This window comes from Pongo abelii, chromosome 15, assembly GCF_028885655.2.
Source record: "Pongo abelii isolate AG06213 chromosome 15, NHGRI_mPonAbe1-v2.0_pri, whole genome shotgun sequence".
Lineage (NCBI taxonomy): Eukaryota > Metazoa > Chordata > Mammalia > Primates > Hominidae > Pongo > Pongo abelii.
This window is the reverse complement of record NC_072000.2, coordinates 72,630,851-72,650,422: the sequence shown is the minus strand read 5'-3', so window position 1 is coordinate 72,650,422 and position 19,572 is coordinate 72,630,851. Positions and strand designations below refer to the sequence as shown.

At 41.5% G+C, this 19,572-nt stretch overlaps 2 protein-coding genes across 19 annotated transcripts in view; one reads left to right on the top strand and one right to left on the bottom strand.

Moving 5' to 3' along the window:
• Nucleotides 1-19,572, bottom strand: part of RAD51B (RAD51 paralog B) — a 799,436-nt gene that overhangs the window by 186,241 nt on the left and 593,623 nt on the right. For all 18 annotated transcript variants that reach the window (XM_054530766.2, XM_063715899.1, XM_063715902.1 and 15 more), the window contains one exon: nt 18,472-18,575. In XM_054530766.2, coding sequence (XP_054386741.2) covers nt 18,472-18,575 — 104 coding nt within the window. The remainder of the gene's footprint in view (nt 1-18,471; nt 18,576-19,572) is intronic.
• Nucleotides 7,506-8,385, top strand: LOC100446892 (peptidyl-prolyl cis-trans isomerase A). The gene has a single exon (XM_009249179.4). It carries the CDS (start codon nt 7,863-7,865, stop codon nt 8,358-8,360), a length of 498 nt encoding a protein of 165 aa, XP_009247454.2. The 5' UTR covers nt 7,506-7,862; the 3' UTR covers nt 8,361-8,385.

The window sequence follows — 19,572 nt, the reverse complement described above, 5'->3', positions numbered from 1 at the left end:
AACCAAAACAGCATGGTACTGGTACCAAAACAGAGAGATAGACCAATGGAACAGAACAGAGCCCTCAGAAATACTACCACACATCTACAACCATCTTATCTTTGACAAACCTGACAAAAACCGGAAATGGGGAAAGGATTCCCTATTTAATAAATGGTGCTGGGAAAACTGGGTAGCCATATGTAGAAAGCTGAAACTGGACCCCCTTCCTTATATCTTATACAAAAATTAATTCAAGATGGATTAAAGACTTAAATGTTAGACCTAAAACCATGAATACCCTAGAAGAAAACCTAGGCAATACCATTCAGGACATAGACATGGGCAAGGACTTCATGTCTAAAACACCAAAAGCAATGGCAACAAAAGCCAAAATTGACAAATGGAATCTAATTAAACTAAAGAGCTTCTGTACAGCAAAAGAAACTACCAACAGAGTGAACAGGCAACCTACAGAATGGGAGAAAATTTTTGCAATCTACCCATCTGACAAAGGGCTAATATCTAGAATTTACAAAGAACTCAAACAAATTTACAAGAAAAAACCAAACAACCCCATCAAAAAGTGGGCGAAGGATATAAACAGGCACTTCTCAAAAGAAAACATTTATGCAGCCAACAGACACGTGAAAAAATGCTCATCACCACTGGCCATCAGAGAAATGCAAATCAAAACCACAATGAGATACCATCTCACACCAGTTAGAATCGCGATCATTAAAAAGTCAGGAAACAACAGGTGCTGGAGAGGATGTGGAGAAATAGGAACACTTTTACACTGTTGGTGGGGCTGTAAACTAGTTCAACCATTGTGGAAGTCAGTGTGGTGATTCCTCAGGGATCTAGAACTAGAAATACCATTTGACCCAGCCATCCCATTACTAGGTACATACCCAAAGGATTATAAATCATGCTGCAAAGGATTATAAACCACGTTTATTGCAGCACTATACAGAATAGCAAAGACTTGGAACCAACCCAAACGTCCATCAATGATAGACTAGATTAAGAAAATGTGGCACATACACACCATGGAATACTATGCAGCCATAAAAAAGGATGAGTTCATTTCCTTTGTAGGGACATGGATGAAGCTGGAAACCATCATTCTCAGCAAACTATCACAAGGACAAAAAACCAAACACTGCATGTTCTCACTCATAGTGGGAATTGAATAATGAGAACACTTGGACATAGGAAGCGGAACATCACACACTGGGGCCTGTCCTGGGGTGGGGGGAGGGGGGGAGGGATAGCATTAGGAGATATACCTAATGTAAATGATGAGTTAATGGGTGCAGCGCACCAACATGGCACATGTATACATATGTAACAAACCTGCACGTTGTGCACATGTACCCTGGAACTTAAAGTATAATAAAAAAATACATATATATATATATATATATATATATATATATATATATATATAAAGAAAATCCTGCCATATGCAACATGGATGAACCTGGTGGACATTATGATAAGTGACATAAGCCAGTCATAGAAAACAAATATTATATGAGTCCACTTATGAGGTATCTAAAATAGTCAAAAAGATAGAAACAGAGTAGAATGATGATTTCCAGGGATTGGGAGAAGTGGAAAATAGGGAGTTCTCTTTCAGTGGATACACTGTTTCAGTTATGCAATGTGAATAAGTTCCAGACATCTGCTGTATGACAATGTACATACAGTTAATATAGTATTGTGTTCTTAGACTGTTTGTCAAAAGGATAGATCTCATGTTAAGTGGTCTTACCACAATAAAAAATAAAAATTAAAAAAAAAATTAAAAATGCAAAAAAATTGGAAGAGTTAGAAGAGGATTGTGTCTGTGGCTAGAGGACACACAAAGGATTATTATTACAATTACAGTCTCTAGAAGATTTATTACTAAAGATTTTAAGCTGTAATACATACTGTCTTAGTCCATTTTGTGCTGCTATAACTGAATACCAGAGACTGGGTAATTTATAATGAACAAAAATTTATTTCTCATAGTCCTGTATGCTGGAAAGTCCAAGACTGAGAGGCCATCATTTTGCCATGGCTTTTTTGCTGCATCATCCCATGGTGGAAGGGCAAAGAGAAGGTGAAAGATAGACAAAACTCAAATTTTTATAAGGAACTCACTCCTGTGATAACAAACTCACTTTCACAATAACAGCATTAATCCATTCATGACAGATGAGCTCTTATGGCCTAAATCAATTCTTAAAGATCCCACCTCTTAATACTATCACAATGATCATTAAGTTTCCAACACATGTATTTTCTGGGACATGTTCAAACCATAGCATTCTGGCCCCAGCCCCTCAAATTCATATCCTTCTCACATATAAATACATTATTCCATCCCTATAGCCGCAATGTGTTAACTCATTCTAGCATCAACTTAAAAGTCCAAAGTCCAGAGTCTCATCTAAATCATATATGAGTGAGACTCAAGGCATGATTCATCCTAAAGCAAATTCCCTGTTAGTTGTGAGCCTATAAAATTAAACAAGTTATGTGCCTCCAAAATACAATGATAGGAAAGGCATAGGATAGACATTCCCATTCCAAAAGGGAGAAATAAAAAAGAAGAAAGGAGTAACTGATCCCAAGTTAGTCCAAAACTCAACAGGGAAAACAACCTCAAATAAGGCTCCAGAATAACCTCCTTTTACTCCATTTCCACCTTCTGTTCACACTAGGGCAGGGGTTGTACCCAGAAGACCTTGGGAAGCTCCAACCCCATGGCTTTGCTAGTTTCGGCCCTCACAGCAGCTCTTATGGGTTAGTCTTGCTGCTGCAGCTATCCAAGGCTGGGGTTGCACATTGGTTGCTCTGCAGTTCTGGAGTCTCAAGTGACGCTGCCATGACACCTATACTAGGTGTAGAGGGGACTCTCTGTGGCAGCTGCAACCCCACAGTTCCAGTGAGCATTGCCCTAGTTGGGGCTCTCTGCCATGGCTCTGCCCCTGTGATAAATTTCTGCCTGGATGTCCAGGCTATCCAATACATCCTTACAAATCTAGATGGAGGCTACCATGGCCTAAGAGCTCATACATTCTGCATGCCTGCAGAATTAGCACTATGTGGGCACGACCAAGGCTTACTACTTGTACCCTCTAGAGTGGCAACATGAGTCACACCTGGGCCTGCTTGAGCTATGACTGGGTGGCAGAGAAATGCTCCTCTGGGATGCAGAAGGTAGAGTCCTGAGGTAGCCCTGGAAAGTCAGCCTGTGAATGGTACCCTGGGTCTGTCCCTGGAAACCATCTGCCCTCCTAGAGCTCTGGGATTGTGATGAGAGGGGCAGCCTCAAAAATCTCCAAAATCCCCTCAGGGTCATTCTCCCATTGTCTTGATGAATAGTATCTGGCTTTCTTCTATTCATACTAATCTCCTTATCGAATGGTTGCTTAGCCACACATTTCCTCTCCAGAAAATGCTCTCTTTCTTTCTCTACCACACAACCAGGCTGAGAATCCTTCAGATCCCTTTTAATTATAGATCCCATCTTTAAATTATTTCTCTCTTCTCTCATTTTACTGTATGCAGTTAAAAGAAGCTGCACAGTTCTTTGATGTTTTGGTTTAAAATTTCTTCTACCAGATATCCTAGTTCATTGCTCTTAAATTCTGCTTTTCATAAGGCCTCAAGGCATGGATGCAATTCAACCAAGTTGTTTGGCACTTCATAACAATCATGGCCTTTACTTCAGTTTCCAATAAGATATTCATCTTTTCTGTCTGATACCTCATCAGAATGGCCTTTACTGGCCAGGCCACGCCTGTAATCCCAGCACTTTGGGAGGCCGAGGTGGGTGGATCACCTGAGGTCGGGAGTTCGAAACCAGCCTGACCAACATAGAGAAACCCCGTCTCTACTAAAAAAAAAAAAAAAAAGGTACAAAATTAGCCGGGTGTGGTGGCGGGTGCCTGTAATCCCAGCTACTCGGGAGGCTGAGGTGGGAGAATCGCTTGAGCCTGGGAGGCGGAGATTGCGGTGAGCCGAGATCGTGCCATTGCACTCCAGCCCAGGCAACAAGAGTGAAACTCTGTCTCAAAAACAGAAAAAAGAAAGACAGACAGACAGACAGAAAGAAAGAAAGAAAGAAAGAAAGAAAGAAAGAAAGAGAAAGAAAGAAAGAAAGGCCTTTACTGTCTCTATTTCTACTAACATTCTGATCACAATCACTTATGTAATCTCTAGGAAGTTTCTCATTCTCTTCTTCGGAGTCCTCCAGAATTACTGTTAATATTCCATTTATAGCAATCTAGGCTTTTGTTAGCCTGCTACTCCAGATTCTTCCAGCCTTTACCCATCACCCAATACCAAAGCCACTTCCATATTTTCAGGTATTTATTATAACAATCACCACACTCCTAGTACCAATTTTCTGTCTTAGTCCATTTTGCCCTGGTATAACCAAATATCACAGACTAGATAACTTACAATGAACAGAAATTTATTTTTCACAGTTCTGGAGGCTGAGAAGTCCAAAATCAAGGGGCCAGCAGCTGGTGAGGGCCTTCCTGCTGCATCATTGCATGGTGGAAGGGCAAAGAGAGGGTGACAGAGAGACAAATGGGGGCTGAACTTGTCTTCTTATAAAGAACCTACTCCTGCAATAACAAACCCACTTCTCTTGATAATGGCATTAATCCATTCATGAGGGCAGGGCCCTCATGGGCTGATCACCTCTTACAGGTCCTACCTTTTAATAGTTTATAATGGCCATTAAGTAAACTACTACTTAACGTATGCTGTTTTGGGGATACATTCAAACCACAGCATACACCTTTTCTTGAGGAAAAATATTAGATTATTAGGATATGAAAAAAAGTGACAAAGGTGTCATACTGACTGCTATGGCAGTCACTCATCCAACTTATCTCAGTGGGTTTTCTTTGAAAATACTTGGCCTTTGAACAACCACAACATGTAACAAGATCCCCTACACAGAGGGGTCCTAGAGCCTATTGTTTAATTCAAACTGAGATTATAGGTATAGGCCAGGTGCTATGGCTCATGCCTGTAATCTCAGCCCTTTGGATGACCGAGGCAGGAGGATTACATGAAACCAGGAGTTCAAGCCCCGCCTGGGCAACACAGCAAGACCCCATCTCTACATAAAATTTAAAAAATAGCCAGGTGTGGTGGTATGTGCCTGTAGTCCCAGCTACTTGGGAGGCTAAGGTGGAAGAATTGCTTGAGCTCAGGAGTTCAAGGCTGCAGTGAGCTGTGATCATGCCACTGTACTCCAGCCTGGGTGACACAGCAAGACCCTGTCTCTAAGGAAAAAAAGAGATTACAGGTGGTTCCTGAGAAGGACTGGCTGCCTCAAGTCAAAGGGATCAAATGCTGACGGACTCAGCAGAGCCAGTTACAGGGATCTTGGAGTCATGGGGATCTTTTAGCAAATCTACATGAGAAAAGTAGGGAGGATGGTATAAAAAGGCAAAGCTAGTGTCAGAATGGAGTCACAAGTAGGAAACAGATATCAGTCACAAAGAAGAGCCTAACATTCCAATGCAGGTCAGTATGGAACAGTATACCTGGAGAGAACACTGCATAAATAGTTACAAATAAGAGAGAACAGCTTGGTATAGGCACAGTTGTTGAAGGGTCAGAAGCCGTGCTGGAGCCACCAAATCTTTTTATTATAAAGAGGCACCAGTAAACAAAACAAACAAACTAAAAACAAAAACAAAACATAGTACTGCTAGAGAGTTTTCTCATTTTACTAGACATTGATGGAACCTTCATTAGGATGCTGGGATAATACTTTCAGAGAAGAATAGACAACTGAGAAAGGATTTAAAGATAAACTGTGAAATGGATTACTGTGTGGAAAAGTGACTTTGTAAGGAAAAAAAATGAAGAAATAGATATCATTTATATGTCATTCTGTATCATCCATGAGGAAGGGAAGTATCTACGGGAGGCACCACTATACCTCCTGGGCCCTTAGGTTCTTACTGGAGGAGAGAGGTGAGTACAGGTCCGTCCCCACTGTGGGCAAGATGCCACAGACTTCTCTTTCTTCTTTGACAATAAATGACAGAACACTGAAGCCAAACCCAGAGCACAGAAAAGGCGCTGGCTGGAAAGGCTAGTACTTGGAACAGAGAGGAAGAACCAGAATTTCACCTGATTGGATGGTGAGATTCAGAAGACCATGTCCTGTAGAGTTTATTCTTCCTCAAAAGTGTTCTGTTGCCACACAGAGCCACACAGTTATAAGGAAATAACTAATCATTACTTAACAGAGATCGAAAAAGTTCTCTCGAAGCAATGGATCATTCCACTCTTTGAAGGGAGTATTCCACCAAGTATAAGCACTGAAGGTGACCACACCACAGGGGTTGAAAAAAAATTGTTCTGCAATTAATTCCAAGTAACATGCATGAATAATCTCACATGAACATGGTACTCGTTGTAGAATAAAGGTTAAGAACCTAGGGATTTAAAGAGGGAGTATATGTATGTGATGGGGGAGGGAGAGGCAAAGGAAAAGGAAAGTTGTGGCTTTGCCCCTTAGAAGCCATGTGATTTAGAGCAAAATTTTCAAACTCCATGAAGTTCAATGTGCTCCAATTGTAAAGTATATATAGTAATACACACCTCAGAGTTTTCGTGAGGCTTGAAAAAGAAAATGCCCACAAAGTACTTAGCAGAATAACTGGCACAGCTATGCTGAATCAACTCAGCATAGCAACCAGAGAGCCAGGGCCGCCGGGGCTTTGGGGGGATTGTTTTCAATCCCTCCCGGACATACCAGGTGCCTTAGCTCTAATTCTCTAAGGTTTGTAAAGATGAGCCTCTTTCTGGAGTTTGACTCTCAGAGAATTCTGTTAGAGAATCGCAGATCATAATCCCAGCTCAATCTTTCATTGCCAATTCTGAGTTGAGGATTCAGAAAATGGGCAGTGGGATACAACCATGGGAGCTGGGCTTCCAAAGGTGTTCTCAAAATCATGGTCCCTTTGTAACAATAAAATGAGAGTCCAACAGTGAAGCACACACTGTCTCTGTCTGAGATGCAAGAACTCTTAAGCTCTGCCAAGGTAAGAAGAGAAACTTCCAGAAAGAGACCCTCAGTGAAAAAAAACCTCGGCTTCAAGCATTCTAAGACAGTTGCAAGGAGCCACTGGCTGATTTAAAAATCCAGGGAAGCTTGGGGGCAGGGAGGGGACAACAAGGTAAGGTGAAGGTTATGGGAAGGAAGGAGTGACTATGTCAACTTTGCAGTAACTGAAAATTCCAAATTATTTACAGCGGCAGAAATCAGGAAAGCTCAATGATTTGTGTTACATTTGAAAATTAATCACCCATCAGATAATGTGTAGCATATCATAAAATGTTATGGTAACATAATCAGACTAACATAAATTCAAACAGAATGCTAGAGACTTATTTGATTAATTTCTCCTAAAACCTCCACAATGTAAACCTTTTGTCAGCTTCCCATTCCTCTACCCCTAATTTTTATTTTATTTTTCTTTTTTGAGATGGAGTCTCGCCATGTCACCCAGGCTGGAGTGCAGTGGCGTGATCTTGGCTCACTGCAACTTCCACCTCCCAGGTTCAAGCAGTTCCCTGCCTCAGCCTCCCGAGTAGCTGGGATTACAGGTGTCTGCCACCGCACTCAGCTAATTTTTGTATCTTTAGTAGAGACGGGGTTTCATCATCTTGGCCAGGCTGGGCTCAAACTCCTGACCTCGTGATCCACCTGCCTCGGCCTCCCAAAGTGCTGGGATTACAGACGTGAGCCACCACACCTAGCCTCCTCTACCCCTAATTTTATAAGCTATTAAGAATTTGGGCGCTTTGCAGATGCTGTCACCGAAGAAAACCGTGTACTATTAGCCATGGTCAACCCCACCGTGTTCTTTGACATTGCCGTCGATGGCGAGCCCTTGGGCCGCGTCTCCTTCGAGCTGTTTGCAGACAAGGTCCCAAAGACAGCAGAAAATTTTCGTGCTCTGAGCACTGGAGAGAAAGGATTTGGTTATAAGGGTTCCTGCTTTCACAGAATTATTCCAGGGTTTATGTGTCAGGGTGGTGACTTCACACGCCATAATGGCACTGGTGGCAAGTCCATCTATAGGGAGAAATTTGAAGATGAGAACTTCATCCTAAAGCATACAGGTCCTGGCATCTTGTCCATGGCAAATGCTGGACTCAACACAAATGGTTCTCAGTTTTTCATCTGCACTGCCAAGACTGAGTGGTTGGATGGCAAGCATGTGCTCTTTGGCAAAGTGAAAGAAGGCATGAATATTGTGGAGGCCATGGAGCGATTTGGGTCCAGGAATGGCAAGACCAGCAAGAAGATCACCATTGCTGACTGTGGACAACTCAAATAAGTTTGACTTGTGTTTTATCTTAACCATCAGACCATTGCTTCCATAGCTCAGGAGAGCACCCCTCCACCCCATTTGCTCGCAGTATCCTAGAATCTTTGTGCTCTCGCTGCAGTTCCCTTTGGGTTCCATGTTGTCCTTGTTCCCTCCCATGCCTAGCTGGATTGCAGAGTTAAGTTTATGATTATGAAATAAAAACTAAATAACAACAACAACAAAAAAGAATTTGGAAGGGCCTGAGGTCCCCCCACTCACTCATTGCACCCATCAGTGACATCAAGAAAGGACTTGAAATGAAAACTAGCCTTGTACCATGCTGTGCACCTCACAGCCACAGCTACCCCAGGAGAGAAGCAGAGGCCACAGGCTCAGGCAGTGTAGCATCTCACAGCAGGGATACTCCCCCAGCAACAGCAGCCAGAACAGCAGCCAGAAGACGAATGCTCCAAGCTGGACCTGCTTTGGCCACATGTGTGATAAGCTTTCAAATCTTACACACACAGGCAGAGGAAGGGGCATTTCAGAATCACAGGCAAATGCCAGGAGTATTTCAAAGTCAAATAATGCCTACAGCAAGAGAAAAAAAGCAAGAAGAAGCTCATCTCCTTGCTTTCATGTTCTTGCCCCAGGGTGGGAGGTGCTATTCCAACACATAACTCACTAAGTTTTACAGGTAAACCAAACGACATTCTAGGTCTAATCATCGTTCAGGAAGGTCAGAGAGGAAGATAATAAGGACCATTCACTGCAACCCAGCAGAATCATCACCAAGTCAAGGCCTCCTTTTCCAGCACCTCATTTTATTCCTAAATTAAAACAGTGATAACTGTCAGAGGCATTTGAACCAGAGTGACTGTCTTGAAAATGAGCTGTAAAAATAAGGCTGAGACCTATTGGTCTGTATTCCCAGGAGGTTAGGCATTCCAAGTCACAGCATGAGATAGGAGGTCAGAAAAGATACAGGTCACAAAGACATTGCTGATAAAGCAGGTTGCAGTAAAGAAGTTGGCCAAAGCCCACCAATCCAAGATGACGATGAACATGATCTCTGGTGTCCTCACTGCTCATTATACGCTAATTATAATGCATTAGCATGTTAAAAGACACTCCCACCAACATCATGATAGTTTACAAATGCCATGACAACATCAGGAAGTTACCGTATATGGTCTAAAAAGGGGAGGAACCCTCAGTTCTGGGAAGTGCCCACCTCTTTACAGGAAAACTCATGAATAATCCTCCTCTTGCTTAGCATATAATTAAAAAAACCCATAAAAATAGCGAGCCAGCAGCTCTTGGGGTTGCTCTGCCGTGGAGTAGCCATATTTTATTCCTTTACTTTCTTAATAAACTTGCTTTCACTTTACTCTATGAACTCTGGCACAAAGTAGACTCTTTATGGACTCACCCCAAATTCCTTCTTGCATGAGGTCCAAGAACCCTCTCTTGGGGTCTGGATTGGGATCCCTTTCTGGTAACACAACCACCACCTTACATCTCAGAGCACATGGTACAGGAAAAAGAACTGAGGGTCTGGAACTATACAAACTTGGTTTCAAATATTGATGCTATCACTGAATATGAGTTATTTATGTTATTAGCTAAGTTCTTCTATTTGTAAAAATAGAGATGATCAGATATATGCTGAAGGTTTATTGGAGGAATTGATGGAAATAAAACACAAACGGTCAAAAATGATCCCTGCGAACTCATAGGTACTCAGTAAAGGCTAACTCCTTTCCATCACTAAAAAATAAAGAGGAATTTAAATTAGTATCACCTGGTGCACAGGAACCGAGCAAGGATGCTGTCCATTATCGACTATGGGACCCTGGGATGGCAGGAAATGGGTTCCCACACAGGCTGCTGCCTGCCCTCAGCCTCTCTTCCTCCTTCTGTCCTGCCCTGCTTTTTCAAAATAAAGATTGATTGACTCAAAAATGTGATAACCAAAAAGCTTCTCCCATGCTCGCAAGATCAGACAAAGTTGGTTCTCCCATTGCACACCTTTAGCCTATGAAGATGGAGACTAGGAAGCCAGGATTTAAGGGGGACATCCATGAGCACAAATGGTCGTCTGTAGGAGAGCGGTAGCATAGCTAGCCCTGTGGCAGGATGTTGTCTATAAGGAAAGTCACTTGACTGGGGAGTTCATGCTCACTGTGAAGTTTAACTTGGAAAAAGTCACATATTCAGATTTGGGCTCAAGAATTTAAAAGACAACTTTTATCTTGTAATTGATTGCAATGTGGGGTGAGATGGTGCTTAATTTTTTTTTTTCCTGCACAGTTCTTTAGGATCTCTTTATAAACCACTGAAAGTCATGAGATATATAAATGTATCACCTGCAAACCCAATAATCTGATTGGGTTTGGGGACTTTTTTGCCTAGATCTATCTACTAAAAGTCACCAGAGTAAAGTGAAAATAGCAACACATTCAGAATTGAAAGAATTGAATTTCTGTTCCATTTCTGCTACCTACTAGTTGTGTGACCCTGAATAAATTAGTTAATATCAATTGCTTACCGCCATCTGTAAAACAAAGGGGCTAGAATGGAGTATGAGACTGAAGAACACCCATGTAAGAATCACCCGAAGTGCTTGCTAAAAACCGCAGATCCTAGGCTTGGCACTGCCCTCACTGAATCCAGCACTGGGGATGGGGCCTGGGATCTTCATTGTTCACAAACACCTGGGATTTTTAAATTTACTGTACTTGAGACTCACTGGAGAAGATGATCTCTAGACTGTATCTCAGATGGGCACTGTCATATTCTAAATGCTTTTTGTTCTAGTGAAAGTGCTGATTCATTTGTAAATCAGTTCATAGTTTAGGCAGTTATTGAACCCTTCTTTCCTTTTTACTTTCCCTAGCCAATGAGGTTGCCCATTTTCTTCTCACTCACAGCTAACCAGCTAAGGCTAAAATACAACATCCTGTCCAATCTTCATTCTCAAATGAGCCAAATAAATTTCAGGGTCCTTGACTTTCAGGGCAGCGCCTTGTCCAAGAGATCTCATAGCTGTTTCCGATGTTGTTTCCCAACTGAAAATATTTTTCTTCCCAAGCCAGACAACAGGGTCTTCAATTTGGTTCCAAAGCCCTGTGTCTCTTCTACTTCCTGCAACTGCTCAGATTTCTCTAGAAATCTCTTGCCCAGCTATTTGGCCTAGTTTACTTAGCAAGTTAGAGCAGGCAGGGTCACTGCACAAGGGGAATTGGTACCAGACAAACAGCATATAAAAATAAAATAAGTCAGAGCTGGAGGAGAATAACAGAGGTGATAAAATGCTAGTGAAATGAGTGGCTCATTAAAGGGTAAACCACCTACACGCTCTGTAAGAGGACCAGTCATTTGTCCCGTGATGGTCGGAGCTCATGCGCCTCAAAGAGAGAAGTAAGGACATGTGCTAAGTCTGCCATAAAAAGAAATGTTTTCAGTTTAAATATATTAATACATGTATTCTTTCTTCTAAATATGTCCTTTCTACTTTTTGGTGTTAAAGTGCCTTTACCTTTTTGAAATGGTGGTAACGGTTAATTTTATCACTATATTCGATAAAAAATGATGTTTAAAACATCATGGTGGTTCTCTCACCCTTGTTTTGTTTTTATTTTATTTGGCTCAAAATCTCCTAGGAAAGACTGACTCTCCCCCTCAGCAAAGGTACATGGTCTATCGTGGTCAAAGCATGGGAAAGGGGACCCTTCATCTTCAGCGTGGGAGTCATTGTACCTGTGTATTTTCAGCTGGCAATTTCCAACAGAACCCTCTTAAGAGAAAGTTCTCTCTACTTGAGCTCATTCAGAAATAGTGATTTCTTAGATATATTGACTTTATTCAAAGGGACTCCCATGGTTTGCTTGTTTGTTTGTGGGTGGTAGGAGAGATACAGGTATTCTTATCTCAAATATGGAGACGGAAATGGGAGATGTCCACTTGGGTGTCTGTGTTGCCCTTTCTCAGTCCCTGCACTGTGAGTAGCAGCTCATTGTATTCATTCACTGGGACCACACACTTTCCGTAGGATTTCCTCAGATTTTAATACATTTGCCTAGTGCCCAGTGCCAATACATTGCCTGAAAAAGGGGATTCTTTTAATGCCACCATTCTGGGTTCCCCTTTTATTTATTTCCCAAATCCACTTAATATCTGTTAGAGCACTTCTGTTGGAAGAGTGTGGGCAGGGGCTTGGATTTCACACTTGAGCAGCTCTGGAAAGGGAGGAGACATTTATACCCAAGACAATGTACTGGACTGGATTTTATGTTCCCTTTGCTATTTCTGTAGGTATTTATGCTTAAAAAGAGTTTTCATCTACCCCTGCAGCACAGCTGAACTCCTCCTCTGGCGGGATCTAGTCACACACACACATACTCACATAATTCTCCTTGCCTAAAAACAGCAGGTGAGCTGGAGTAGAAAACAAGACAAGTACAGCGACCTGGAACCATGCCACCAAGGGAAAGAGGTTCCTTTTGAGTTAGGGCAACTAAGCCTGAATCCTTCTTTGGAGGAATCTAGGAGTAGGGAGATATACAACTATGACTTACACCAGGTAAAACATCACCCTCAATATCTTTCTTTGGGTGAATATGAATATAAGCCTGACATGCTGCCCCAAATCTACCCTTTAGCTTATCTGGGAAAAAAATTTATTAACTTTTCTTTAGTTATTCAGTCTTTCATTAAGCCTGTCCAACCACAGAGAGGAGAAGTTAAGACTCGTAGAAGATAGCAACAAAGATTTCCTACCCTCCTTATGCTATCTGGTCCCTGAAAGCAGCTGCAGAACCCTTGTCTCCCTCAGCCTGGGTCTGTGTTTAGGGTTCTGGCTTGCTTACACAAAGGCTATCCCATAAGATTCCAGGGGAAGCCTGACTCCCATCCTCCCATAGACTCCAGCAGGCTGGTTCTGCAAAAAGTATTCCTATCTTCAGTATTCTTACAGTATTTCTATTTAGGTATCTGCTTATAATTGTCAAGGTTTGATGCTAACATTTTAAACCGACAATTACTAACATTTTAAAGGAATGGTTAAATTGTAAAACCCAATTTCTATGCGGAAGAATGATTCTAAATAAGCAGTCCTTCGTCCTTCAGACTGGGTTCACGAGTAGCTACAGGGAGTGCGTTTCTTTTTCTTGCTTTCTCTCTCTCTTTCAAAATAAATGTATCTACTGTGTAGGTGTCAAGCACTGCCCTTACATTTGAGGGTATGCAGATAAATTCAGTTACAGACCTCAAGGGGCTCATAATTCAGGGCTCAGAAGTCTAAGAATAGAGACAAGCGCCAGGTGCAAGTGTGGGCCAGAGGGAAGAGGGACGGATCACAGCTGGTGTCAGGGAAGTCTTCACAGTGATGATATTTGAGTCTTCGAAAATATAAAATGGACACTTAGAATCCTATCACCAGAAAGGAAACACTGAATATTTCCAAGATGCAAAGAAATACTTCCAAGATGCAATACTTCTAAGATGCAAAACTAGGACTTTGAGAAAAGCCTGCAGATTCAAGTGTGGATCAGCAGCTTGAGTGATATTGGTTCTGTCAACAATTTACTAGGTACTTTAGGCTCGCCCCTCAAGCATCCCATAATTTCAGGGTGCCTCCTAAATAGAAATGAAAATATTATTAGAAAGTTCATTTCAATAAACCTCCTATATGAAAAAAAAGACCTCTTTCCAATTTGTTGAAATAAGAGAGTCATAATATTTATTTCATCAAGGGGGTGTGAGGCTTAGTCAGGATTCATTTACTTCATTACTCTTTCTAGGGCACTTGAAAATTTATATAATCCCATTTGTAGTTTGTAAGACCAGACTTCATGAGGATTTGAGGAGAAATTGTATAAATGTGAATGTTTTTATCGAGCTTTTCTTCCTTCTATCAAGTATAACCAGCCTTACTCTAGCTTTTCCAGCCCTCGCTAGAAGGCAGTTTGTAAGGGCAAGAGTTTCCCAAGTGAAGGCCTCGGCCACTCCTCTTTGCATGCTCTGCCTCATTAATCGCTAGAGAACCTTCCTTAGTGGCAGGACCCCCCATCTCCTCTAGACTTACTTCATTCACTGTGCTCTTACTGCAAGTCCAGTTTACATGCTTATCTGTTTCCTCAAGTAGACTGTGAACAACCAGAGGGTATCAACCATCTCTTACCTGTTTTTGTTTTTTTGAATCTCCAGCGCAACTAGTTACACAGTGACTAGCAGAGAAGAGGTGATTAAATAAAGGTTTGTCAAATGAATGAGCGCCCAAACCCTCTGCTCTTGTTACAAGGCAAAACCCAGCCTGTGTCCTCTGACGATGCAGCCTATCCTCCTGTTCTTCAGCTGCGGCTCACTCTACCCCAGCACCTCCCCTTTCTGACTACCTGAATTTTATCTATTATTTAAGGCAGAGGTTCCCAACCTAGGCTGCACATTAGAATCACATGGGGGAGCTTTACAAATAAACACTGATGCTCAGCTCTACTGCCAGAGATTTTGACTTAACTGGTCAGGGTGGGGCATTGGCATTGGTATAAATGCTCCTGTGATGAGCCTTAAGTGCAGCCAGGTTTGAGAACCACTGAATTTTTTTTTTTTTTTTTTGAGACAGAGTCTTGCTCTGTCACCCGGGCTTGAGTGCAGTGGCACAATCTCTACTCACTGTAACCTTTGCCTCCTGGGTTCAAGTGATTCTCCTACCTCAGCCTCCTGGGTAGCTGGGACTACAGGTATGCGCCACCACACCTGGCTTTTTTTTTTTTTTTTTTTTTTTTTTTTGTATTTTTAGTAGAGATGAGGTTTTACTATGTTGGTCAGGCTGGTCTCGAACTCCTGACCTGAGGCAATTCACCCACCTTGGCCTCCCAAAAGTGCTGGGATTACAGGCATGAGCTACTGCGTCCTGCCGAGAATCACTGATTTTAAGGTAATACTCAAGTCTCACCTTTTCCTGAAAAGACTTAATATGCCTCTGATGATGTTACCTTCCTTTAGATTCAAAGCAGTTACTGTTTTAAGCACTCATTAGACAACAAATCAAACACTGCCTTGTGACAGTACCTCAGTATTAGTTTGTTTGGACCTCGAGGGCAGTAACTAGTCTCCTGCTTCTTTATATTCCCATACCATGCACAGGGTAGACCAAAACATATTTTTGATGGTTTAAAACAACAACAACTACAAAAAGTAGGAGAGGCCATTTTAATTCTACTCTAAGAACATGTCTTTGGTAAGAATAAAAATGTTGCAAAAAGGGTGGGGCAGGATTGAAGCAGAGTAAGAGAAGAGTAAATAAAAGTCAAATGGAAAAAAAGCTAAATTAGTCCAAAAGAAAATGTTTTCCAGCTTCTTAAGAGAGTTTTTGCAAACACTGAAGCAGAATAAGCAAGAAAATTAACTTGGCTTGTGGCCCTGATAAGGAGATTTCTTTCTTGGTTATAAAATTTTGCAAAGTTTCCAGGGTGTAAAGAAAATAATCAGCCAGGGAGGACTCCTTCCCTCAGACAACACAATTCAGCTCTTGGGTTAATCGGCTTGAAGGTCTGCTCAGCTTGACCTGACCCCCTTCCAGGCCTGTAATCTGAAACTAAGCCTCACATTCAAGAGCCCTGGTGTAGCGCTCAATGTCATAGAAACGGGATAAAATATAATCCTCATCCCATAACCTTGATCCCTGGGTGTAGTGGCCTCTGCTTGGGCATTGAAAAAAAACCCTAAAACACAAAAAACTATACCTGTTATCTTCTCTAAGTGGCTGGTGTCCCAGAGGTCTTACTACCCTAGAATTATCCAGGCACGTTCTGCTACTAAATGGTGTTATAAGAAAGTACTACTTGGTGCAATTACCTTAAAGGTTAGCTTTAAAGTACTGTTTTATGCACATATCCCAGGAAAGCCTTCGCTTCGTATGGCTTCTATGGTTTTTCATAAAATAAGACCACAGAAAAGACTCAGGGAATCACTAAGCACACCCTCTGCTAAGGCAAGATAAGGTCACTAGACAGAGACATGTTTTTTCTATATCAAAATTTATTCTAGTCATTAGGTCACAAATTTAACAACTGGTCCCCAAAGGCATGCATATTTCTATAGATTAATTAAATGTATGTTCTTTGCCTGGGTTGGCCATTTTAACACTGGCCATATTTTACATTAATTTCTAATTATTGTTTGAGAACATGATTCCAAGGCATTTAAGTCTGCTCCTTATTGATTAGTAATGATAGTAACAAGTTGTCTTTTGTAAATTAAGATGACATGACTGACCCATCTAATGGGATGGGAGTTGATGAACTGTCACTGATCCATCTACACTTTGCTCCTGGTTCTCCTTATGACCACTGGCCTGCATTTGACCTTATTAACCAAAAGCCAAGAGCCACCAACATCCTCCAGTCACCAAAGAGACGTTAAAAAAATAGCATTTGTCCTACCAGCTGCTTCCTGTTGACATTGACTGGTTAATTTATTAAAACAAAAGAAAAATAAAAATATGGCTCTAACTTCTTTATTCACTTATAAATTCTAACTGGAATTAGTAAAACTAGGATTTGGGAGCCTTGAACCCATGATACCATATATAATAGATGAAATCATAAATTCCGTGTGTAACAGTAAGAATGGCTTCTAAAATCTAAAACCTGAAACAGAGATAAACTACAAGTTTCCAAGGAGTGGGATCAAGGATCCATGAAAACGAATGACTCAACATTGATTCACAAGGAATTTTGCTTCCTCTGATAAAGTTTACATAGGTGTGTTCGACAATCCTTAATGATATCCCTGAAAGCTGCAACACAGCTATTTAACATGATTTACTACCAAAGGTCATTAGATTCTCCAGGAATATTTTGGAATGTGTTCCACTAAAAAGAGAAATAATAGCTTCAGAACCTAGGATACCAGACTCTTCAGGAAAAAGGTGCCATTAAGGTAATAGTAGTCCAGGGCGTGAAAACTCAAGAATGTTTCCCTGAATAGAAACAAGCAGCTCTATCTTCTCAGGACATGGCTGACTTGATCACCAAGCTGGAATATTATTTACATAGTCCAAAGCAAACCAAGAAGAATTCTCTGGTTTGGAAAATTATGTCTAGAACAGGCAATAGCTCACGCCTGTTTTTGATGATTCCTGCTTCCTTGAAAAAGAGCCAGTTTACCTAATGCAGGTAAAGGCAACAACACCTTTTCTGACATCTTCTCCAGAAAGGATCACCAGTGTGACATTTCATGCCTCTGTATCTAAATAGCCTGGATTTGATATATATTTAGCAAGGTGGGCAAATCTGGCTTCTGAATTCTGTCCTATCCAAAAAATCAAAATAATCACCCGTCTTCTTCTTCCTCCTGCTTTTAGGAGAAACTAGATTGAATCTGGTCACACAGCAGGATAAAGTTGAGGTTAGTCATTAGGAAAAAGGAGGTTTTTATTATGAAACATTTTACCAAAGCTTTACCAAAGAGGTCAGACAGTGGTGACCTTTTCTTTGGAATGAAGAATGAAGACAGAAGACTTAAAAGGAGGTAGAAAGTGAACTTTCTGGATGTAAGGGAAGGATTTTCAATTTTGGCCAGGATAGAAACCACAAATAGGGAACTCTGAGAAAGTGACCAACCATTTGGAGGTCTCTCTAGCATCATTCAGTACTTTACACTACAGGTGTATGCGTTAATGTAAAAGTACCTAGTATCTGGGGAATAATTTATTCACTTGGCAGCATCTGCTGGCCTAAGATTTTCAAAGTACACATACTTCAAGAAAAAGCATCATCATTATTTAATTCATATACAAATTAGTCCTCAAAAAATACAATCTTAGTGAAATGATCATTTAGAGATAGAGAATTGGATACCCTTAGAGGTGTGGTCCTTGGTCACTTACAAATATCAGAGAAATGCTGACTCTGTGGGATCAATTCTTATGTTTTTTCCTGTGTGTGACTTGTCTCCCCACTTTATTATAACTGCTGTTGGGACAAGCAGAAATGCTGGCTTCTTTATGCCCTACTAGCTGGTGCTGGCTCAGGACAGACAATGCGGCCAGCATTTTCAGAAGATGCTCAGATTGCTCGGTATATCTCATTCCCTGACCTTCATAGTCAGAGAATACTGTCCAAGCACCCACCTGTCTTCTCTCTGAATCAAGGTACTGGAGAATCAGCCGGGTATTCACACTGTGACTCCAGGTATTTCCTAGTGCGGCTATCACACAGCTGGATCCAGAAGTGCCTGAAATGAAATGGTAAAAGCATGCTTTCAGATGCCCTTTCTTGAGATGGCATTTCACATGAAGTCCAGACATTACTCATTGCCAGTAGTCCAAAGAGTACTTGGAGGCTCAGTTCATTACCACAGAACTTGAGGAATCAGTGAAGTAGGAGAGGGGTTAAGGAATATGAGACTAAAAACCAGCAGGGGTTTCCTTCAGCCTTGGTGAAAGTGACCACCACTGGGCCAAATAATAACAGGGTTATATATCAAAAAGAGGTTGCATTGCAAGACAGCTCAGAGCCATTGCTACTAGTAAATCTAGCCATTCAATATCCAAGGCATAATGCTACTCCACAGAATAAGAACCAGTTATGAAATAGTTAGACATGTTTAGCTTGACAAGAGTCTTAACTCAATTTTCCTTATCAATATAGAAATGGTGGCATATACATGTAAAATTCCCTGGTCCTCCCACCCCCCTGTATACACACACCTATACACACACCCAAAAAAGGAATCTGGAAGATCTCAACATTTCATAGGTAAGCTGTTTTAGACATCCCTATTCCAAGAGAAACATTCCTTTACCTTCTAAGACTTTCCTATAAGGAGGAGGGTCTGAAGTAAACTCTATCTGAGTTCCTAGCTTCCTCCAAGTTGCATCTTACATCTCCAAAGCTTTACTGACCCTTCTTGACATCACCATGAGAAAACGCTTTCTGCTCCCTACCCGCTCCTTCCCCCTTGAAGGCAAGCCAACAAGTCCTGCTGCATAGAAGCCAGCTCCCACTATCATGTCCAGCATATCCCAAGGCCTCCTCTGAACCCCTGTGCCCTGTGCCCAAGGCCTCCTCTGAACCCACTTTGGCCCTGGGCCATGACAGGAATCCTAACCTTAGGAGGGCACAGTTGGATATTTAGTGTGCCTTGTAGCCTCCAGATATGATCTTTTATCTATGAGGAGACTACATACAGGTTGAAGTCCACTGAATTAGCTAAAACAAAATGAGGCCTT

Excerpts from the sequence above, each read along its gene's own strand:
- LOC100446892 (XM_009249179.4), top strand. The coding sequence starts at position 7,863 with ATGGTCAACCCCACCGTGTTCTTTGACATTGCCGTCGATGGCGAGCCC.